This window comes from Nuphar pumila, chromosome 5 (genome assembly GCF_984573655.1).
Source record: "Nuphar pumila chromosome 5, dmNupPumi1.hap1.1, whole genome shotgun sequence".
Classification (NCBI taxonomy): Eukaryota; Viridiplantae; Streptophyta; class Magnoliopsida; order Nymphaeales; family Nymphaeaceae; genus Nuphar; species Nuphar pumila.
The window spans coordinates 43,733,656-43,758,883 of NC_143253.1; the positions used below are offsets into that span (position 1 = coordinate 43,733,656).

The 25,228-nt window shown below is 42.8% G+C and overlaps 1 protein-coding gene across 2 annotated transcripts in view; it reads right to left on the bottom strand.

Annotated features, from left to right (window-relative positions):
- POL{LAMBDA} (DNA polymerase lambda (POLL)) overlaps positions 1-22,690 on the bottom strand; it is a 149,247-nt gene extending 126,557 nt beyond the window's left edge. For both annotated transcript variants that reach the window (XM_090006061.1, XM_090006062.1), the window contains exon 1: positions 22,508-22,690. In XM_090006061.1, the coding sequence (XP_089862187.1) occupies positions 22,508-22,636 (129 nt within the window). In that variant the 5' untranslated portion in view covers positions 22,637-22,690. The remainder of the gene's footprint in view (positions 1-22,507) is intronic.
- Between the last annotated feature and the right edge of the window lie 2,538 nt (positions 22,691-25,228).

Genomic DNA, 25,228 nt, shown 5'->3' on the forward strand with positions numbered 1-25,228 from the left:
CCTTTTCATGAGATGAATCGTGACTTCATGCGCAAGATTCAAAAGAAAGAAATTGCAGAGGCTTCAAAGAAAATGAAATCAAGAAGGGTAGTTGGCCCAGATGGTATACCTATTGAGGCTTGGAAATGCTTGGGAGAGAAAGGTTTAGAATGGTTGACAAATCTTTTTAACAAGATTTGGCGGACAAATAAGATGCCTAATGAGTGGAGGAAGAGTACTTTGGTGCCTATATAAGAATAAGGGTGATATACAAGATTGCACAAACTATCGTGGTATAAAACTCATGAGTCATACTATGAAACTTTGGGAGAGGGCGATTGAGTCTAGGTTGAGGAAGGTTGTCATGATATCGGAGAATCAATTTGGTTTTATGCCTAGAAGATCAACTATGGAAGCTATACATCTTCTTAGAAACCTTATTAAGAGAAATAGAGAGAGGAACAAAGATTTGCATATGGTTTTTATTGATTTGGAGAAGGCATACGATAGAGTACCTAGAAACGTTCTCTGGTGGACAATGATGAAGAAAGATGTTTCTCTAAAGTACATTAGTATAATTAAGGATATGTACGAAGGAGTAGTAACCAATGTCCGCACTTGTGGAGGGGTGACAACCAATTTTCCTATAACGGTTGGGTTACATCAAAGATCTGCTTTAAGCCCTTTCCTATTTGCTATAGTGATAGATGAGCTTACGAGATCAATTCAAGAAAATGTGTCGTGGTGTATGTTGTTTGCTGATGATATTGTTTTGATTGATGAGTCTAGAGTCGGGGTTAATGCTAAGTTAGAATTATGGAGACAGACATTGGAAGGAAGAGGTTTTAAGTTGAGTAAGAGTAAGACAGAATATATGGAATGTCGGTTTAGTAAGCAACGAAGTAGTGATAGGAATGTAGTGAAGCTTGGTGAGCAAGAAATACTGGTGGATGATTGTTTCAAATATTTGGGATCTATCATTCAAAAGTATGGAGAAATTGATGGAGATGTAAATCATAGGATAAAGGTTGGGTGGATGAAATGGAAAAGTATAACTGGAGTGTTGTGCGATCGTAGAATGCCATTATGGTTGAAGGAAAAGTTTTATAGGACGACTATTAGGCTCACTTTACTATATGGTACGGAATGTTGGGCTGCCAAGAGACATCATATTCAAAAAATGAGTGTAGCTGAGATGCGTATGCTTAGATGGATGTGTGGAAATACAATAAAAGATAAGATTCAGAACGAGGAGATACGTAAGAAGGTAGGCGTTGTACCCATTGAAAATAAGATGAGAGAGAATCGTTTACGGTGGTTTGGACATATTCGGCGAAGGCCTAATGATGCTTCAGTTAGAAGGATGGAAAAATATATTAGTTAAAAGAGGTCGGGGTAGGCCTAGGAAGACTTGGATGGAGATGATAGGAAAGGATATGAAGGCTTTGAATCTCACCGAGGACATGGCATTGGATAGAAATGATTGGAGGAGAAGGATTCATGTGGAAGACCCAGAATGATTTTCTTTGTTGGTTCATATCGCCGACCCCAATTGTTTTGGGATGAAGGTGTAGTTGTTGTTGTTGTTGTTGTTGTTGTTGTTGATATATATATATATATAGAGAGAGAGAGAGAGAGAGATGAGATAGCATTTTCTACCCTCGTGAGTAAGGAACCCCCTAGTTAGAACTCATAAGGAGAGGTTGTTTTGAAAAAATCTGACCTCATGGATGTGTTTGGCATGGTCAAAATAGTAGGAATCAACCCTTGGATCATAGTTTTTGGCAGTGTTATCAATATCGTATCATACGACACGATACGGCGTATCGCAATATTGTTGGTCCATGCGATACGATATACCCCCTGAATCTTTAATGTGATACAATATGATATACTTATGAATCTTTAATGCGATGTGATATGATATTTAGTTATTTTTATTTTATTTTATTTTTGTATTATGTGATTGTTATAATTCATTAATTTGTTTACTTAAAACATTTTTCTTTTATTTGTTATCTAATGTGACTCTTTAATAGTAAACCTTTTGTTTTTGTTAGTTGTTAGTTTGTTACGAAATCGTTTCACATGTTAGAGTAGTACATGTGTGTAATACCCAGAAAAATTGGTCCTATGATCCGTTACCCGGATCCATAAGAAACCTACAAATGGGTATTAAAGTATATATATAATAATATTATTAAATAAATAAATAATATTAATTTTTATAAGAAAATAATAATTAAATTTGTGTATGATGGGTCGAATCCATAGTTGGACCCATATGGATCCAAATGTGGATCCACCGATTTGCTGCCAAACCGGATCCACGTTATGGTGGATCCGGCATCGTGGGTCGCGGGGGTCGGACCCGGACTCGTGTGATTTAAAACTTCAAATACAAGAATCGTGCCTTGGGCACGATTCTTGCAAAGCTCAAGAAGGGGGGGAGGTTACAGAGGCCGTAACCAACTTACTTCGTCTTTCACGGAGGGAGGGAGGTTCTTGGCTCGATAAAGAGGGGGTGGAGAGGAGTCTAGACTCTTCACTCTGTCTTCAAGCCCCTGAGCCTTTCTCTCTCTCTCTGACATTCTTGCGCACACCAGCGGGAGCACCATCGTCGGAGGGATTCCGACCACCTGCAGTCCTATCGTCGGTCGTCTCCGATCGTCGACCACCTCCTGTGTTTCCTTCCGCAGGAAAAGAGGTAGGATTCTGTACCTCTTCGTGCTAGGTTTAGATTGATGTCTGGTGGTGATTGGGTCAGTCATGGGGGAAAGAACTCGGATGTTGCATGCTCTGATGCTTTAGATGGGGTTCTTGCCTAACCCTAAACCAGAAATCCCAAATCAAATCGATTTGGGGGTTTTCTTGCCAAACCCTAACCCGACAATACCTAATCCCATCGATTTGGGAGTTTTTGTTATTGTATCGGGTAACCCCAAATTTGAGGATTTCTGATTTTGTATCTGTTTCCTTTAACTGTACATAAGCATGTTTAGGTGAATATTGTTAGCAGTATATGTCTAAATTCCGTTAGGTGAAAACAGCATATTGGTGTTAAATCCCTGAATATCTGATTTTGTGTATGCTTCATTGTGCAGTACTTAAGCATGTTTATGTGATTTACTGTTAGCCGTATGTGTCTAATTCCGGTGAACACAGCATGTTTAGGTTAAATCCCTGTTATCTGATTTGGTGTCTGTTTCAATAAGTAGTATATAGCATGTTTGTGTAACCTCCTGTTAGTTTTAATTTGAGTCTGTTTCATTTAGCAAAACATAATATGTTCAAAATCTATTGTTTCGTTTGTGGTTGACCACTTCTAGTCTTCCTGCTTTGGTTGATTCCCTGTTAATGTTAACTGCATGCCTTATTATTTGCATAACAGTTAGAGATAATTCACTACCTTGTTTGGCTGAACAGTTAGTATTAAGTGATTCCCTGTTAATGTTAATAGTATGCCTTATTAATTTCAGATCAGCTAGAGTTAATTTACTACCATTATTTGGCTGGAACGTCTTACTGACAAAAATTATTTGGGGTTAATTTTAAAGACCGTGCGGTTGCTTGTTTATGTTCAATGATAGTTTTCAATCCCTATGTTAAATCCTTGACCTCTCTATGTGGAAAAGAGGTGAGACATATCAAAGAGATGTCATGGTATTGAAATTGTTTGTTGCATGTAATCAGATTTTGTGAATTGTTTTTCCTTGGTTCCCCCTTAATTAAAAGGAAATAATATGGTAGGGTTATTCTGAATATAGGCTTAATATAACACTTGGACCTATGTACTTCACGTCTATGAAATGATTCAACTGCTTATAAACATTTTAATACAAGGAATGATTATACTTTACTCACCTATATAGGGATAGGTTCAAGATTGAGTAATCATAGAATTATGCTTGATGAAATGAATATTGGTAGGAAGCTTTACACCTACTTTTATATGATTCACTTGGAAGTGTAATGTACCCACAAAAAAAAAGAGGGGGTTCATAACCGAGCATGCGGTTCGGATTAAGGCTAACACATGGGTTGCCAAGCCACGATATTGAGGGTTGCGTTTTGGCCCTCGAATTTATAAAGTGAATACACAAGGAAATTGAAATGTAATAATTTTTGCCTGACTGGTTTAAAGGTACTGGGGCATCCGTGCTAGACGGTTTAAAGGTACCGGAGCACTCTGAGTGGATGTTTGGAAAATCTTGCCTAATGGGAAATATTGATTGAATACCCGATGCGGGTACTTGGGTTGTTAACTTGGGTGCAAGGGAAATAAAGTTGTTGAGAAACTTTGGGTTTTTGGCACAGGTCAGTGTCTAAGCATATATAGGACATACATAAGTTAATTCAATGTTAACAAATTTATGTTGATAACTATATCTGTTATTATATATATAAAGTTGAGTTTTTGAATATTTACTGGCACTTGTTAGCATGCTTTATAGTTTGTAACATGTGGGATATTTGATGTCTGTTAATATGTTATTGCAGAGTTTGTTCTGGTACAGGTGCATACATGATATGAATGTTTGCAACCATGAAATTCAATTCCTAGGTTCGGGTTATGTTCATGTGTGTGGATGTTAACATATGTTATGAATGAAAAGTTTCATGTGCCATACATTTATGGGACATGTTTGATTATCGTGCATTTATGAATTGGTTTCAAGTACATGTGCATACATGAAATCGATGTGTGTTTGGCATGTACAATCATGCATAAATGTTCTCATGTACTTATGAATGCATGTGTGTTAAGTGATTACGTGACAGCACTTGCACATGGATGGTTAACACATGCATATGACTGTGGTATCTCATGCACATTGTTAAATTGGTTTGAATGGATGTGCATTTGAAGGCATGTTGACCTCATTGCATACATTGCAAGTTGTTATGATTTTTGCATAAGATGCATTGATGGTCTAAGTGAATCATCAAAGGCCTGAAGAGCCTTGAGCTTTGGTTTGCTCTTTCTTTAATTGTTTAAATGCATCGCAAAAAACACATTTATATCATGGTTTTGATTATGTTGTTCTATTATTGTCACGGGTGGTAGACCGTGAAGAGCTATGAATGTAAAATCCCATTTAAAAAAAAAAAAACTGTTTGGACCCGGGCCCCTTATTTTAGGGTTTTGCGTAACCCGACGCAGGGTCCCGAGCGCCGCACTCCCCCCCCCCTTCTCCCCCTTCTCTTGAGGGAGGATTTGGGAAACCCACCAGGGGTTTCCCCTTCCGGTGCCCCCCTTCGCCTTTAAGAGAGAGGTCGGAGGGTGAGGGGAGTCTCGCCTCCCTCTCGCAGCCCTCTCGAGCTTCCTCCCCCGCGCCGGTCTCCTTCCCTGCTGCGCCCGCCGCCGACGCCGGCCCCCACTCCCAGGTATGCTCCTCCCTCTTCTCTTCTCCTCCCTCTTCTCTTCCTCACCGCCCTTCCTGTCACCTCGCCGGGAGGCCGGCCGACGGCTCACAGCCGCTGCCGCGGCCTCCCACCCCTGTGCCATCGGGGCCGATAGGTGGCTTACGCAGCCCCTGTCGTCCCCGCCTCTCGCTGGGGATCGCCGGAGTGCCGGCAGGGGTCCGGTGGCCCCTGCGGCAACCCCCCCCCCCCCTTTTTTTTGTTTTTGCTGCCACCTTGTGGCTTTCGGCAGGGGCTGGGCCCCCCTACCGTCCTGTGTTGTCGGCAAGGGTTGGCCCCTTGCCGACCTGTGTTGTCGGCAGGGGCTCAGCCCCTGCCACCTCGTGCTGTCGGCAGGGGTGGCCCCTTGCCGACCTGTGCTGTCGGCAGGGGTGGCCCCTTGCCGACCTGTGCTGTCGGCGGGGGTGGCCCCTTGCCGATCTGTGTTGTCGGCAGGGGCTCAGCCCCTGCCACTTCGTGCTGTCGGCAGGGGTTGGCCCTGCCGACCTGTGTTTTCGGCAGGGGCTGGCCCCCCCTGCCGTCCAGTGCTGTCGGCAGGGGCTCAGCCCCTGCCCCTTCTTGCTCCCGGCAGGGGCTGGCCCCCTGCCATCCTTATGCTTCCGTCAGGGGCTGGCCCCCTGCCATCCATTGCTGTCGGCAGGGGCTCAGCCCCTGCCACTTGATGGCCGTCGGCAGGGGCTCAGCCCCTGCCACTTGATGGCCGTCGGCAGGGGTGACCCCCTGCCGCTGCGCTATGTTTGGGCAGGGGCTTGTTCCCCCACCGCTTGTCTGTTTTCGGCCAGCAGGGGCACACCTCTGCTGCCTCTTTTTTTCCTATAGACAGGATTGTCCTTCTTTTGCTCCGCATTATTATTAACATAGCACTGTTGCAGACCTCGCATCGGACCCTCGCTCTGGCTCCGCGGCCCGAGCCTCGTATCATCTACACGCATAGACGCACGCAGCTGCAAGACACCCCGAGGTAGGGGAAAGTCGCACGAATAGTGTGTATGAACTAAATAAAATAAGACTTCTGAGATAGAATAATTATTTTTGCATATTTGCGTATCTGAAGAAGTATGTGTTGATCCATGTTTTACTCTGTGTGATTCTTTTGAAATTGCATAATGTAAATTCTTTGGGTAGACTCATTTTAGAAAAAAATCAAGTAGTTTACTTGGCATGCCTGTTTACGTGTACAATTACTTAACTCATAATTGTCTATTATGCATGCTTGTTCCTTTGAAACTGCATACTTAAGATAGATTTTGTGAAGAGACTCAAAACCACTGCAATTGCCATTATAACCAAACCTTAAGGTAGGTACGGTATGAATTTTATGTAAGATCATGGAGGGTATTGAAGGGTGAAATCTATACTTTACTGATTTTGATATGGTAATATCGGCCTCCACAGGCCAATTGCTCAGAAAAGCAAAACATGTCATATAGGAACCAAAAGAATCATATACCATTATGTTGCCCTTAAATCGTAGTTGTACCTCTAGGAAGGTACGATCGTACTTTTGGACAAGTACGTCCCATGTGGGTTACGATGGTGGGATGATGAGGTTGTGGCAACCTCGATGAATGCTATTAGCAAAATGCTGAGATCACATAAAATGGTGACCATTTCGCCTTCACAGGCAAGATGCTCGAGTGGGTCTAATGGACCAGAGCATGTAGGATGGGACGACGGTTAAGAAACCCCCGTCGTACCCATCCGATCTTCACGGTTCATCAAGGGAGAGGATGGATGGTACAAAGACTCCGATGGACAGGTTGTTAACAACCACCCCACGAGCAAAAGACTCGGTTTTCCCTAGTCATCGGAGTTAGGGGAATTGGGATTACCATAAATTATCCTAGGTGGTAACTCCCAGGCACTTCTGCAGAAGTTGGATGCATCCATGGGCCACGAATGCTTTTGGGGATTTACTCTCTTGGTCACTGACCGTCCCCTTAGGAGCGGACTCAGTCAGCCATCCGGGTTAATGAAAACACCTGACATAATAAACCCCCGGATTGGTCTCGGCTGTTTCTACGTTTCGCGTCTGTGCGTACCCACAGGCCAGTTAATATCAGAACTTAAATAATATATTCATGAATAGATATAGATGACTGAGACTTACACTGCTTCTCTTTGCACTTATTACATTTGCTAGAATAGATTACAACTGCTTTAATTGCTTAAATATCATAATTGCTTATCTCATGAATGTCCTGTTTTATTTTCATTCTACTTATCTGTTCGTGCACCTACTAGTTTGTTATGAAACTGACCCATTTCATGGGCAGGTGAGGAGTAGGACTTCACTGGCGGCCGATGGCGTGGTGCAACGTGGATCAAGATTCAATTTCTTTCTGCTGGCGGCTTGACTCTGGGACTTTTTTTTTTAGATTTATTGAACTTTGGAATAAAAGACCCATTTTGTAATAAACTGCAGATTTTAATCGATTGCCTTATTTCTTAAATTCCTTTAAGATGTTGTACATGTGAATGATGGTTTTTCAGCTAACGTACCCAGGATTGTTGACTTGTGTCCCTTTCTAAATGTCTTCCGCTGTTGTTTTTAAATATTAAACTTTAAATCTTTGAAAGGTTTTTCGATAAGGTTTTCGAAATCACAAGTCGAAATTTTGGGGCGTTACAACTTGGTATCAGAGCCAGATCAGAAAGAAGTGAATCTTGACTATTGAGCATCCCATAGCGCTGTAAGTAAATCTTTGATATTTCATAGCATGTTTAGACTAAATGATATTCTTGTTTTATTCGTAGTACCGTTGGATATATGGATCCAGTTACTGGTTCTAATGGTATTCGCGGTAGGAGCACGCGTAGTGTACGTGGTCGTTCCGTAAGGGGGAGGGGCGGACGTGAGATGTTCGGGGCTGGTTACTGGGCTAACCGCCCTCCTCTACCCATTTTTACGGATGAGCAAGGCTTCGCACTACCGATCGCCTACCAGATACCCTTGGCAGCAGCGTGGGCTGAAGTGCATGCTCGAGAAGGTGGTTTCACGCCTTCACACATTCAGGTGCACCATCAGACACCACAGGAGTCATCGGGAGATTTTGTTCCCCCTGAGTTAACAGAGGAGTGTGGTTTCTGCGGAGAAACAGGCCACACCATGGATGCTTGCTTCCACAAGGCTGAGCATGACGACAAGATCGCAATTTCGACTGCCGGCGAGCAACCGCCACCTCCGGCAGACCCAGTGGGCGGTGTATCACCCACATATACACCTGCGACGGATTCTTCAGATTATAGTCTTGGCTCATCGGAATATACTCCGGCGACGCCTCTTTACGGGCAGAAGCCCTCCTACGATGAGCCACTTCCCTTCACCCCTAAGCGCAGATTCAGGCGCACAGGCAATAGAAGGGAATATCTTAGGAAGTATTCTAGTCGTCCCTAAGGGGAGGTAGCACGCACCCAGTTTTGTTGGAGTCTGTGAACTCATTTATAACTGCGGAATATAACTTTTGCTTATGTACCAGCACAGCTGGATTCTAAATATTTGACTCTCGGAATAAAGATTTATGTTATTGCCTTTGTTTCTATACTTATGCCTACTGGTACGTCTTCAGTATTTTTTACTTTAATCTGGGTTGCTTTTTAAGGATGGCGGGAAACTCAAGCCACAGCATGGCCGATGAGTTGCGTGAACAGAGGGGATTCATGATGGATACCCTCAACTCCTTAGCTGAGGCGATTCGTAACCAGGGTCGCCCCCATCAGGATCCGGGTTCCCTTGCTGGGAATGCACCAACCGCCACATATGAAAAATTTCTGAAGCTGGACCCTCCTACTTTCTCTGGCAAGGTTGATCCTGACTTGGCGGAGAGTTGGGTTAAAGAGGTGGAACGGGTGTTCCAAGTGTTGTCCGTTCCTGATGATAAGAAGACAATGTTCGGGTCCTTTCGTTTGAAGGACGACGCTCGCGAATGGTGGGACACTACGCGGGAGGTGCAGTTTTCGGGTGCTGAGGTGATTCCGAGGGAGGCCTTCCGAAGGGTTTTTCTCGGAAACTATTTCCCTCCTCATGCGAGGGAAAAGAAGAAGGTGGAATTTCTGGAGCTGTGCCAGGGCAGCTTGAGTTTGAACGATTATATCGCCAAATTTCAACGGTTGGAGCGCTATTGTCCTCACCTATTCGAGGATGATCATGAGCGGGCCGGGAAGTTTATTCGCGGACTGAAGGAAGGACTCAGGCATAGGGTTCTCACCAGTATGCCCGCAACTTTTTCGGCGGCAGTAGCAGCAGCCACCCTACTGAACGAGGATTGGGAGCGTTCAAAAAGTGTGCAAGCCAAGAAGTCAACCGCGTCAGGTGGTGAGCAGAAGAAGACCTTTTCCGGCGGCCCAGGGCAGCGACCACCTTTTCCAGAGAAGATTGAAGCAGGGAAGAAACAGTTTCCTCCAGCAAAACGCCAGCGACAACAGGGCCCTCCACCACCCAGGCAATCGTCGAGTGATAACTGCCCCAGGTGCAAGAGGCCTCATGTGGGACAATCTTGTCCGCGGGACACTGGCGGATGCCTGTACTGTGGCAAGATGGGTCATTTCATACGCGACTGCCGGAAGAAAGCAGCAGATGACCTCAAGCGAACCGGCAACGTATCTCAGCCTCCTCGACCACCTCATCAGCAACAACAGCGAGCACAACCAAGCAGTGGCAGAGAGCCGGGTCGAGTTTATGCAGCCACGGTCGATCAATTGACCAAAGGGGATCTCGTTCAAGGTACCATTCTTGTTGCTGATCAAGCAGCTTTTGCACTCTTTGATTGTGGTGCCACACATTCGTTTGTTTCAGAAAAAATCGTAAAACAATTGCATATAACGGTAAAAACGCTTGATAATGCATTAGACGTGTATAACCCCGTTGGGAAGAACACGGTTTGCACCACTTTCATACCTGAATTGGACGTAGTTGTGGCAGAGCGGCACTTGCCTGCTTGTGCTATCCTGCTGGAGATGACTGAATTTGACGTCATCCTAGGCATGGATTGGTTGCACAAGTATCATGCCAAGATCTTTTGCCGTGATGGCAAGATCGTTTTATCACCTCCAGGCTCTTCGAGAGTAGAATTCAGAATTCCCAGACCTGTTCGAGCAAGCCGGATGATCTCGGCACTTAAGGCACAGAACTTCTTGCGGAAGGGATGCACTGCCTTTTTGGTTAGTGTTATCCAGTCAGATCCAATACCCATTCCCATCAGTGAGCTTGATATTGTTCGCGATTACCCCAACGTTTTTCCTAAAGAGCTGTCGGGACTTCCACCGTCTTGTGAGGTAGAATTCAGTATTGAATTGCTACCAGGTACGACACCAATCTCCAAAGCACCCTACAGAATGGCGCCAGCTGAGCTTGAGGAGCTGAAGAAGCAGTTGCAGGAGTTGTTGGATCAAGGATTCATTCGCCCCAGCGTTTCTCCTTGGGGAGCTCCTGTGCTCTTCGTGAAGAAGAAGGACGGGACTTTGCGATTGTGCATCGACTATCGAATGCTCAACCAGGCCACAATAAAAAACAAGTACCCATTGCCGCGTATCAAAGACTTGTTCGATCAGTTGCAGAAGGCAAAGGTTTTCTCGAAAATCGATCTTAGGTCCGGATACCATCAACTCAGAATTAGGAATGAGGATATTCCTAAGACGGCCTTTCGGACGAGATACGGACATTACGAGTTCACAGTCATGCCGTTCGGACTGACCAATGCCCCCGCAGCTTTCATGGACTTGATGAATAGGGTGTTCAAGCCATTTTTGGACACCTTCGTGATCGTATTCATCGACGACATCTTGGTGTACTCAGAAAGTCGAGAGCAACATCGAGAGCACCTAACAGTTGTGTTGGAGACCTTGCGAAAGGAACGTTTGTATGCCAAGTTCTCTACATGTGAATTCTGACTCGAGGAAGTCATGTTTTTTGGACACGTTATTTCTAAAGAAGGAGTGTCCGTGGACCCTGCAAAGGTGGAGGCTGTACTTGGTTGGCAGCAACCAAAGAACGCGCGTGATATCAGGAGTTTGCTTGGACTAGCGGGTTACTACAGAAGATTCATTCAGGATTTTTCTAAAATTGCGTTACCCCTGACAAAGTTACTGAAGAAAGAGACTAAATTCTTATGGGACGAGAAGTGCGAGGCGAGTTTTCAGTTGTTGAAGGAACGACTTACCAGTGCTCCTATTTTGACCTTACCTTCTGGTAAGGGCGGGTTCGTGATTTATACTGATGCCTCTGGGTCAGGCCTAGGGGTCGTGCTGATGCAGAATGGGAAGGTGATCGCTTACGCTTCTCGACAACTTAAAACTCACGAGAAGAACTACCCAACTCACGATTTAGAGTTAGCTGCGGTGGTGTTCGCACTAAAGATATGGAGGCATTACCTGTATGGAGAACAATTTGAGGCGTTCACCGATCATAAGAGCCTTAAATACCTATTTTCGCAGAAAGAATTGAACATGAGACAACGACGTTGGCTTGAATTCCTCAAGGATTACGACTTCACCCTCTCCTACCACCCAGGAAAGGCGAACGTTGTGGTTGACGCTCTCAGCCGCAAAGCACCGGAAATCTCGATAAATGCTTTATTTGCTGGATGGAGGTTGGTCGAAGACCTAGCCTCATGGGAACCTTTCGCGGTCACTCAAGGTTTAATCGGCTTATCTCACCTTGTTGCTCAACCTGAGCTGCTTGCGAGGATCATCAATGGGCAGAAAACTGATGCACGCTACGAAAAGTTGAAGGCTCAAGCGATATTGGCAGATACACCTTTTCGTCTGAAGGAGGATGGAAGTATATGGTTGAGGGAGCGCCTTTGGGTTCCTGATGACCCGGTTCTTCGAAATGAAGTTCTTGCGGAAGCCCACAAGTCTAGGTACACAATTCACCCGGGTAGCACGAAGATGTTCAAGGACCTGCAACGCAGTTATTGGTGGAACGGTATGAAGCGAGACGTGGCTGAGTATGTCTCGAAGTGTTTAACGTGTCAGCAAATCAAGATCGAGCACCAGAGACCCGATGGGGTCATGAAGCAGATAGAGATCCCTCTATGGAAGTGGGAAGATGTTACCATGGACTTTATAGTCGGTCTTCCGAGGACGCGGAGAAAGCATGACGCGATTTGGGTGATCGTCGATAGACTCACCAAGTCGGCTCACTTTCTACCTATCCGTCTCAATCAATCGTTAGATAGTCTCGATGATCTCTATGTTAGAGAGATTGTGAGATTGCACGGTGTTCCAGTCTCGATTATCTCCGATCGTGATCCTAGATTCACTTCAAGGTTTTGGGGACAACTTCTGTTGGCGTTGGGCACAAAGTTAAAGTTTAGTACTGCGTTTCACCCTCAGACGGACGGGCAGTCGGAGCGTACAATTCAAACCTTGGAAGACATGCTTCGAGCCTGTATGATGGACTGGAAGGGAGAGTGGGATTCCCACATCAATTTGGCGGAGTTCGCGTATAACAACAGCTATCATGCGAGCATCGGGATGGCCCCATACGAAGCTTTGTATGGGAGGCCATGTCGATCACCTGTTTACTGGGACGAGGTTGGCGAGCGAAAATTGGAGGCACCTATAGTCTTGCAACACTATACTCAACAAGTGCAGATGATTCGAGAACGACTCCGTACCGCTTAGAGTCGGCAGAAAAGCTATGCAGATAAACGCCGACGAGAGCTTACCTTCGATATTGGTGAGATGGTTTTTGTTAAGGTATCTCCGACGAAGAGCGTATTTCGGTTCGGGAAAAAGGGAAAGCTGAGTCCTAGATACGTCGGACCGTTCGAAATCCTGGAGCGGATTGGAGAAGCAGCTTATCGCGTGGCGTTACCTCCGCAGTATGCTCAGATCCATAATGTTTTTCACGTATCCATGTTGAGAAAGTATGTTCACGATCCATCGCATATCATTCATTATGATGATGTGGACATTAGAGGGGACTTGACTTTCGAAGAAAGACCAGTGGAGATCATCGACCGTCGTGACCAAGTGCTTAGATCAAAGGCCATTTCCTTTGTAAAGGTTCGGTGGCAACATCATGGGATTGACGAATCTACTTGGGAACCCGAGAACGATATCAGGGAAAAATATCCTGACCTGTATTTTGATTCTTCAAGGTAATAGATATTTCGCGGACGAAATTCTTTTAAGAGGGGTAGGATGTAAAATCCCATTTAAAAAAAAAAAAAAAAACTGTTTGGACCCGGGCCGGGTCGGGTCCGGACCCGACCCGGGCCCCTTATTTTAGGGTTTTGCGTAACCCGACGCAGGGTCCAGAGCGCCGCACTCCCCCCCCCCTTCTCCCCCTTCTCTTGCGGGAGGATTTGGGAAACCCACCAGGGGTTTCCCCTTCCGGTGCCCCCCTTAGCCTTTAAGAGAGAGGTCGGAGGGCGAGGGGAGTCTCGCAGCCCTCTCGAGCTTCCTCCCCCGCGCCGGTCTCCTTCCCTGCTGCGCCCGCCGCCGACACCGGCCCCCACTCCCAGGTATGCTCCTCCCTCTTCTCTTCTCCTCCCTCTTCTCTTCCTCACCGCCCTTCCTGTCACCTCGCCGGGAGGCCGGCCGACGGCTCACAGCCGCTGCCGCGGCCTCCCACCCCTGTGCCATCGGGGCCGATAGGTGGCTTACGCAGCCCCTGTCGTCCCCGCCTCTCGCTGGGGATCGCCAGAGTGCCGGCAGGGGTCCGGTGGCCCCTGCGGCAACCCCCCCCCCCCCCCTTTTTTTGTTTTTGCTGCCACCTTGTGGCTTTCGGCAGGGGCTGGCCCCCCCTGCCGTCCTGTGTTGTCGGCAGGGGTTGGCCCCTTGCCGACCTGTGTTGTCGGCAGGGGCTCAGCCCCTGCCACCTCGTGCTGTCGGCAAGGGTGGCCCCTTGCCGACCTGTGCTGTCGGCAGGGGTGGCCCCTTGCCGACCTGTGCCTCCGGCAGGGGCTGGCCCCCTGCCATCCTGTGCTGTCGGCAGGGGTGGCCCCTTGCCGACCTGTGCTGTCGGCAGGGGTGGCCCCTTGCCGACCTGTGCTGTCGGCGGGGGTGGCCCCTTGCCGATCTGTGTTGTCGGCAGGGGCTCAGCCCCTGCCACTTCGTGCTGTCGGCAGGGGTTGGCCCTGCCGACCTGTGTTTTCGGCAGGGGCTGGCCCCCCCTGCCGTCCAGTGCTGTCGGCAGGGGCTCAGCCCCTGCCCCTTCTTGCTCCCGGCAGGGGCTGGCCCCCTGCCATCCTTATGCTTCCGTCAGGGGCTGGCCCCCTGCCATCCATTGCTGTCGGCAGGGGCTCAGCCCCTGCCACTTGATGGCCGTCGGCAGGGGTGACCCCCTGCCGCTGCGCTATGTTTGGGCAGGGGCTTGTTCCCCCACCGCTTGTCTGTTTTCGGCCAGCAGGGGCACACCTCTGCTGCCTCTTTTTTTCCTATAGACAGGATTGTCCTTCTTTTGCTCCGCATTATTATTAACATAGCACTGTTGCAGACCTCGCATCGGACCCTCGCTCTGGCTCCGCGGCCCGAGCCTCGTATCATCTACACGCATAGACGCACGCAGCTGCAAGACACCCCGAGGTAGGGGAAAGTCGCACGAATAGTGTGTATGAACTAAATAAAATAAGACTTCTGAGATAGAATAATTATTTTTGCATATTTGCGTATCTGAAGAAGTATGTGTTGATCCATGTTTTACTCTGTGTGATTCTTTTGAAATTGCATAATGTAAATTCTTTGGGTAGACTCATTCTAGAAAAAAATCAAGTAGTTTACTTGGCATGCCTGTTTACGTGTACAATTACTTAACTCATAATTGTCTATTATGCATGTTTGTTCCTTTGAAACTGCATACTTAAGATAGATTTTGTGAAGAGACTCAAAACCACTGCAATTGCCATTATAACCAAACCTTAAGGTAGGTACGGTATGAATTTTATGTAAGATCATGGAGGGTATTGAAGGGTGAAATCTATACTTTACTGATTTTGATATGGTAATATCGGCCTCCACAGGCCAATTGCTCAGAAAAGCAAAACATGTCATATAGGAACCAAAAGAATCATATACCATTATGTTGCCCTTAAATCGTAGTTGTACCTCTAGGAAGGTACGATCGTACTTTTGGACAAGTACGTCCCATGTGGGTTACGATGGTGGGATGATGAGGTTGTGGCAACCTCGATGAATGCTATTAGCAAAATGCTGAGATCACATAAAATGGTGACCATTTCGCCTTCACAGGCAAGATGCTCGAGTGGGTCTAATGGACCAGAGCATGTAGGATGGGACGACGGTTAAGAAACCCCCGTCGTACCCATCCGATCTTCACGGTTCATCAAGGGAGAGGATGGATGGTACAAAGACTCCGATGGACAGGTTGTTAACAACCACCCCACGAGCAAAAGACTCGGTTTTCCCCAGTTATCGGAGTTAGGGGAATTGGGATTACCATAAATTATCCTAGGTGGTAACTCCCAGGCACTTCTGCAGAAGTTGGATGCATCCATGGGCCACGAATGCCTTTGGGGATTTACTCTCTTGGTCACTGACCGTCCCCTTAGGAGCGGACTCAGTCAGCCATCCGGGTTAATGAAAACACCTGACATAATAAACCCCCGGATTGGTCTCGGCTGTTTCTACGTTTCGCGTCTGTGCGTACCCACAGGCCAGTTAATATCAGAACTTAAATAATATATTCATGAATAGATATAGATGACTGAGACTTACACTGCTTCTCTTTGCACTTATTACATTTGCTAGAATAGACTACAACTGCTTTAATTGCTTAAATATCATAATTGCTTATCTCATGAATGTCCTGTTTTATTTTCATTCTACTTATCTGTTCGTGCACCTACTAGTTTGTTATGAAACTGACCCATTTCATGGGCAGGTGAGGAGTAGGACTTCACTGGCGACCGATGGCGTAGTGCAACGTGGATCAAGATTCAATTTCTTTCTGCTGGCGGCTTGACTCTGGGACTTTTTTTTTTAGATTTATTGAACTTTGGAATAAAGGACCCATTTTGTAATAAACTGCAGATTTTAATCGATTGCCTTATTTCTTAAATTCCTTTAAGATGTTGTACATGTGAATGATGGTTTTTCAGCTAACGTACCCAGGATTGTTGACTTGTGTCCCTTTCTAAATGTCTTCCGCTGTTGTTTTTAAATATTAAACTTTAAATCTTTGAAAGGTTTTTCGATAAGGTTTTCGAAATCACAAGTCGAAATTTTTGGGCGTTACAATGCATGCTGATTTGCGAGCTTATAGTTGCATGTTGATTTGCAAGCCTATGTTATTAATTTTTGCATGTTGATTTGCAAATGTAATTTTATTACTCTATATTGCACTGTTCTATTTGGTTTCACGGGCGAGAGTCCTGTGATGGTTCTCGCAGGGGTAGATGCGAGCTTTTGCCTTATTTTTACATGCTGAATTGTAAAACTCAATAATTAGCTTTTAATAAAAAAATAATTAATAAGAACAGTGTAATATACGTTCTAGGATATCTGATCTGGAGTATGAGAATGTTAGAGATCCGGTCTTGGGAGACTGTGAGGATACAAAAACTCTATGTGCTTTACCTTTTCCCTGAACCCGATATTGAAGTTTCTTCTCTTGACCACGGTTTTAGGGAGAATCCACCACTTGACCTGGGGGTGGTATGTTAGACACAGCTGTTGTTGTTTTTGGTACCAAGAAAGTGGCACTTGTGGACGTGGGGTGTCTCTTGTGTCCCCGACATTAGATGTGGAGGTCTAATGTTCTGATAGATGGTGTTGTTTCCTGATATCGGTCGAGGGCTAAGTTTGGAACCCAGTAAATAAATTACAACTTGTGTGTTAAGCTACCCTGGGAACCTAACTTGACCTTAGGAGTTGTACCTGTTTGGTGTATCCGCGGGCAACGGTAATTAATTAAAAAAAAGAACTTAAAGTTGTGTGCATTTAATAGGGCATGCATATGGACAAAAAAACTTAATGAAAGATAATAAGAGGATTCATGCATTACACATAAGTCATGCATTTTCCTGCTATGCATTAGATGATGCATATTCCAATTGTTCCCTCAATCATTACATGATAATGAGTGCATGGTGTTTACTTCCTAATGCCTGTTAAAGGTTTGTTACTTGCTTCTGCTTTAATGTTTCTGCATGCCTAGCACTTATAACTGTTGCATGAAAAATTCCTTAAATGTTATAAATTGTCGGCTAAGTTTTATACATGTTCATGTTGTTGTGTAGTTTCCTTTACTTGTTTTTGTATATGCTGAAAATCATACACGACACCCACATCACATACTTGACACATGATAAACCTGCGAGAAAATTTACAGTATTTCCTACTTAGACAGTTGTAGTCTAATTCCTATAAATTTATCATTTTTTAGGTGAAGAGTAGAGCTTACGAGCGGCTGCGAGACGAGGCATCGGATCGAGATTTTGGATTTATTGTTTCAGGGATAGTTTGAGAAACTCTGATATTATTATTCATTGATAATGAAATGAAATAAATGTTTTGGTCTTGCTCCCCATTGTAATGTTCCGAAATACTTAACCTTATAGTATTACTTGTTTCTGATGTTTCAAAAAAAAAAATCCTCAAAATTTGGGTTAAGATTTCGGGGCGTTACAATGTGTATGTTTAATTATTAAATTTGATTTTTTTCTATATTTTCTATTTTTAGAAAATTTTCCTGATTTTTTGTTGTGATTTTCAAAATAAGATTTTTTCTTGTATCTTATGATACGATACAATACGGTATGATACACCCATATGACCAGCCCTTCTGATACGGGTTCCGTGATACGTTCTTATTTTGGGACCCATATCCACCAAGGCACCCCAATGGATCATATCCACCAACCCAAGGTTCAAACACTCAAAACAAGATCCATTTCATGAAACAGACCAAATGGATCAAATCCCTCAAGCCAAGGTCCAACTACCCAAGCCCAATCCATGTAGGGGCAGTCTCGGCATTTTAGAAAATTTGTGGGTTCACCTTGGAAGACACTCCATCCCTCTTGAAGGCTCATAGATGAACGTGAGATTGTGATTAAAAAGGTCCTTAGGTGTTACCTAGGTTGGGAGGAGGTTTTACCTAAGATTAGACTTTGTTATCTCAAGCATTAGTTAGTTTCCTATTTCTTAAGTGTTTTCTATTATTTCTAGTCTTATATTTAATTTCACCTTGTAAGTTGTGATGGCCCTTAAAGCCTCACCCTTGGCCCATAAATATGGTCACCTCCTTTGTTATTGGTATAAAGAAATGAAATCGAAATCCCTTCTCTCTCTCTTTGGGTGTGTCTCTCCCTCAAGTACCTCTAGTCCTCTCTCTTTCTCTCACCTACCCCTGCCCTTAGGCCCTCACTCACTTTTCCCTTGGCCCCTAGGCCTTCGTCTGCTCAAAGCTTCTCTACCAAGTGCCACCCTGATCTCCAGTAGGCTGACCAACTCTGTGGACGAGGCTGCAGCCCATTCCATTACTAGTGTGGTGCAGTCAAGACAATTGACGGTCTTGCATCTACTTGGGAGAGCCCAATGCTCTGACGTGTTCTAGCCCCTGGCCAAATGCAGTTCACACTCAAACCAACTTCAGTGAGTCATCCCAGCCTTGTCCTAAGCTCAGACCTACCTTAACCCCTTGGCCAAACGTTGAACCCTGCTCTCAAGTTGGATTTTGTTCCGCTGATAATTGCAAAATTAGACCCGACTTGCAGACCTTGTATCTCCCTGCCCCAAACTCATTTAGGGTTGAGATTTGTCCTATAGGTCCCCTGATGTATCCTAAACCTACCCACAAAACCTCACGATTTTATCAAACCCCAGTAGAGAGAAATATATTTCCTACTGGAACCTGCTGGACCCGAAACCCAGTCGAGTCTAGTCATGTCCCTTGTTCCCAAGCCCATTTCTCCCAAACTAGAACGAGTTAGACTTTGCAATTTTAACAGAGTCTTCATCCATCTATGGTACCCGGACACTCCATTTTGCCCTCTATACATCGACACTTGGACATGCCATTTTACCCTCCCTAGATACAAGTTTGTATTCAATTTATAATTTATTATTACATTTTCACTTTACAACTTCGTATTTTCAATATATGATATATATTTTAGATATAGCATATATATTTTTAAATTATATTCAATTTATTTTGTATTTATGTGATATTTAATATATATAGTTGTGTCCCCATACCCATATTTTTTGGAATTGTTGTTTTGTACCCGTACTTGCACTTGCACCCAGGTGAAAGGCATCCATCTATCTAGAAGCTCCACCTAAAAAATCAGCCCTTTCTGTTCAGCCATTTGGGAGAAATCATCTTTTTCCTAAAATCTATCATACCCAAACAGAACCTGTTTTTAGGCTTGTCCAGAGTCTGAACCCCCTGTCCCCTAGACCAGTTCTCCTAGTCCCGAACGATTTTGACCCTTCCCTTTGGACAGAGTCTCCATCGACCTCTCTAGAAGACCTCCACCAAGTTTCGTGATTTTTAGTGCACTTGTTTGGGTGTACTGAATTTTCTACAGAAACTGGTTGGTACTAAACAAAATCAGTCTCAAATAAGTCCTTTTTTGACCTACCCAACCTAACCCACACCTACGATCAAACGCAGTCCCACTGTAGGCCCACCAAGAACATAACATTCCAATACAATAATTACAACATTGGGTTTTGGACACATATTTTTTGGGGGTTTGAAAATTTGGTACGTTATATACTGCTGATTTTTCAACCCTTGTAAATTTTGACATATACATTAGAAAAACATGATCCAAAGATCAGTTTCTACTGAACTTGATATGTGGATCACATCTGGAGAGTCAGATATGCAAAAAAACAAAAAAATTTGAAAATAATACATTTTTTCACTAGGAGGTTACTTACCCACGAGGGTAGCAAACATTAACCCTATATATATAGATATATAGATATATAGATATAGGAAAATGAAATCCTACCCAATATAAAATCTCCCAAACCTACCCAATAAGAAACATTTATCGGTTTTTTGGTGTTTTTTCGAAATTTAAACCTTACAAATGTGTTGAGCATGATTGATTTACTAGAAATCGACACTTGGATCATGTATTTTGGATGGAAAAAATGGTATTTGGAGCCTCAAAAATTTATGAAATTATAGGCCATTAATTTTTTAAACCTTATAGAAACATATCCATGTATCGGAATCAAATGCTTCAAGAACTGATTCCTATAAAAACAAATGCATAGATCACATATGTAAGGTCAGAATTTTGAAAAAACATTGAAAATCCGATAAATGTTTCTTATTGGGTAGGTTTGAGAGGTTCTCTATTGAGTAGGTTTTCATTCCCCTACACACACAATACAGTCGTTTATACATACAATCTAGTCGAAAAGACCATTTTTTCAACTTTTTTGCAAATCTTTTGTGGATCTAACCTTATAGATGTGATCAACAGGGTCTGTTTAGTAGAAAATAGGTTTTAGATCATGTATTAAAAAATCAACGGCCCACAATGTGCCAAATTTTGCAAGAATCAAAAGATCATATTTTTATGTCGAAAAAATATGCTCCAAGGTATGTTTTCTACCAAACAAAACATGTTAACACACATCTGTGAGGTCAGACGGAGTGTATGCAACATGAATCTACGATTTCCCTAGTAGATTGTACATATTGTAGACAGTAGCAAAAATATTTATATATAATGTGCATTTCCTTTATGATAGCACATCAATACTAGAACAACTAAATAAATAAATAATACGCTCTAGTGATGGTTTAATTCTTATAAATTAAACATCATTGCAGCCCCGTCTCAAAATCCGGACCTCCATCCCCGTTTCATGTCCTCCATCCCCGGACCAAATGGTGCGAGGCCGGGCAGAGCAACATTTCCCCTCGGTCCATTGCCATCCCTAAAGAAGGATTGAGGATGGGACAGGGCAGGGCAAGGCGGGGATCGGGACGGGATGAGGCGGGGTGGGGGAAAGCGTAATTCCATCCCCGCACGGATTTTGATTTTAACCTCCATCCCCGTTTCATGTCCTCCATCCCCGATCCAAACGGGGCGAGGCAGGGCAGGGCCCCCATTCTCCCCGTCCACTGCCATCCCTGGTTAGGCCCCTTCAAAAACCATAGTTTTTGCAGTTTTTCTCACATCTAACACCATAAATATGATCTATAGGTTTTGTTTAGTAGGAACCGGCTTTTGGATCACGGGAATCTGACCTGTATAAAGGGTTTTTCGATGATCCAAAATCAATAGCTATGAAGGCATCAATTTTTTTAGGCTCATAAAAATACATTTTTTTTTGTCAAGAAATCAGATCTATCATAAAACACTTCAAACTATGGGGCCTAACGGTGCAGAACGATAAAAGGGGGCCTAATATGATCAGTTCTCATATATATATATATATATATATATATATATATATATATATATATATATATATTGGCTATTAATGAAGGTATGGAACTAATGAGTAAAAATCACTTTTTTCTTCAAAAATTTCTAATTTTTTGTAGATCAAATATTAAGGATGTAATCAAAATGGCTTGTTTAGTAAAAAACTTGTTTTGAATCATGAGATTATGGCAAGTAATTATGTTTTTAAAGGGCTCCAAAAATCAAAGGCCCACAATGTGCCAAAATTTCATAACTCAAAAGCTCACATTTTTACATCAGAAAAGCACGATGCAGGGCTTGATCCTTAGCAAACAAACCATGCCGAACACATTTATTTGGTCATACAACTTCATTAGTTCCGTACCTTCATTAGTAGCCAATATATATATATATATATATATATATATATATATATATATATATATATATATATATATATATATATATATATATATATATATATATATATATATATATAAACCAAAAGAAGACCAATAATCCTACTGTGAAGGTTGTCGGAAGCATATCACGACTTTCTGCTTACATATGAAAATGGAACATGCGACTCTCATTCTGCAATTCATATAAAGTGCGTGAACTGAAAGGCCCCTATCGCAAATTTTACTGATTGTAATCCTTTCTCCACAGATTCTTTTTCCTTTTTTGGTGACGAAATTGTAGGATAACCCCAAGAATAAGAGAGTTACAGAGAGGTACAAGAGAATCAATACCTGGAGCCGGCGGGGTTGGACTCCCCTCTCCACCAGGAAGAAGACCTTGCCGGAGAACATCCCGTTGGGGTCAGCCTCATGGTTGGGACCGCTTCGCTTCTTCGTGGCTGACTTTGAATTGGACGCCATCGACACGCCCAGCCCCGTCGACGACCTATGTTTTGGACTTCGCTCAATTCACTGAATCCGTTTTCAGTGAAAATGGCTACGCCGACTCGGTCTCGGCCCTTGTAGAAGGTGACTGGGACGTCAAAGTCAAACACCAGGTTCGTCTATTTCTCAAAATTGTTACCGGAAACAGCCTTTTGGTTTTGCCAGAGGCGCGTCCTATTCTCTATGTATAATTTGGGGGTTGTTTTCATCATTTCGGTTCCGAAAAGCGGGGATCCTTTCCGAAACCGAAACTTCACGGAGTTTTTAGAATAAACAGCTTCAGTTATCATGCTTAGAGATGAAAACAATGTGGCGTCAGTTCAAATATTGGCAACCAAATCGCATATTACCAGGACTTCATCGTAACCCTTAATATGGAGGTGTTTGATTTCTTGTCCAAGATTGGATAGAACAGAAGAGACAGAACATGTGTTCCTTCATTCAACGTCTGTTTCTACTCAAATAGGAAATCATATTTTTGCCTTGTATAAATGTCTCTGAAGATGGGTCAGAAATGAAATCATTAGAACCCAGATCCCATCGGAAGGGTTATCTCGAGAAGAAGAGATTGGCAATGAAGTAAAGTTGCATCATAACTAAGGATTTCTATTTTATAATTAGATATCTCAAAGTTTTGGATATAAAACGATATGGAACTTCTTTTGATAATCTACTCTATGAGCTTCAGATTAGGTTTAAGTTACTTCTAGATCAGCCTTGTTTCTCATTTTTTTTGGTCGGTAGTAAGGAATCTTTAGTCACTAGCCTCAAATAGACATCGCCTTTTAGTCAAACCAAATGAGAAGTGAATAAGAACAAAAATAGGTCGAGTGTGAAAAAATTGTGTATCCAAAGCGACAAAAAGTCTTGTTATATCCCTAGGATTAGTAATTCTACGTAAAGTTATCATTCAGTCGTAGGTTCAGGTGGCAATAATCTTTAAAAAATAAAGAGTCAAAGTAGCCACATGCGCAAAAAGTCAAAAGAACCAAAAAGGGCCATAAGAGAAAATATAAAAAAAAATTATTTGTCTAAAGAAAAAAAATTGAAAGGTCAATAGTTGAAAAAAAGAATAAAAGAAGAACTTAATTAAGGTGAACTTGGACTAATCGCCTATATTCTCTTTCTTTAGAGCATAAAAAAACAGTAGAAATTCTAATTAGACAAGATTCATAAATTGTTTCTTAAATTTTATTAAGAATCTAAATTAGCTAGGATTTATAAATTATTAGAAATCTTAATTAGCTAAGATTTGCATGGGGGCTTTCTTTTTTAATTAAGGGTTCCCTTGCTCCCACACGACCCTCCATCTTCTCATCTCTCCCTCTCACACGCCTCTCTTTCTTCTTTCTCTCTTACGCCCCTCTCTGGAAGATAATTCTCCCTTTGATGCCTACGGGTGTACCTACGGGTGTGGTTGTGTTTTCATTAAGTGTGCAGTTATGAGGAGGAGTTGTTCAGTGGAGACGAGTTCGGGAAGAGTTCAATTTTGATATAAGTACACATTAATTTTGTATATATATAGTACTAAAATACATAAGTATGTTATGAAATGATCTTCAAGATGCATATCTGCCTAGATTCACATAGGAATTGATATTGTATTGTGGATGGAGATTTTAAAAACATGATTTCTTTTGTATAAAGGATTTTTATTCGTAATATAGAGAAAATGTGATTCTCTCAAAAAATATATGATGTTGGATGTTATATTCATGTTGTGTGGTGAATTTTTGTATATACAACATGATTAAATATCTATATGAATGATTCTAATGTGTTATTGATGAATTTAAAATTGTTGGATAGTTTTTCTTGAAGGTTTTTTTTTAAATCATAAAGTTCTTGGTTGAAAAAATGAGAAGGTTAATAGTTGAAAAAGACCATAAAAGAATAATTGAATTAGGGTGAACCTGGACTAATCTCCTGTATTCTCTTTCCTTATGGCATAAAAAGATAGTAGGAATTCTAGTTAGATAGAATTCATAAATTATTTCCTAAATTTTATTAGGAATCCAAATTAGCTAGGATTTATAAATTATTAGAAATCCTAATTAACTAAGATTTGCATGGAGGGTTTCCTTATTGAATTAAAGGAGCTCAAGAGAAAAATTGTTCAAAGAGAATGTTTTTTTCATCCTCCCACGTGCCCCTTTCTCTTCTCATCTCTCCTTCTCACACGCTCCTCTTTCTTTTTCTCACTCTCTATTTCTTCTTACTCCCTTATGCTCCTCTCTGGAAGAGAATTCCCCCTTTGATACATGAGCATATCATAGAATGATCATCAAATGCATATCAGCTTAGATTCACATAAGAACTGGTATTGTGTTGTGCATGAAGATTTTAAAACCATGATTTCTTTTGTATAAAGGATTTTTATTCATAGTAAAGAAAAAAAATATATTTTTTTGAAAAACATATGATGTTGGATGTTATATTCATGTTCTGCGATAGATTTTTATATATACAACATGATTAAATATTTGTATGAATGATTTTGATGTGTTATTGATGGATTTAAAATTATTGGATAGTTTTTCTTGAATTTTTTTTTTAAATCATGAAGTT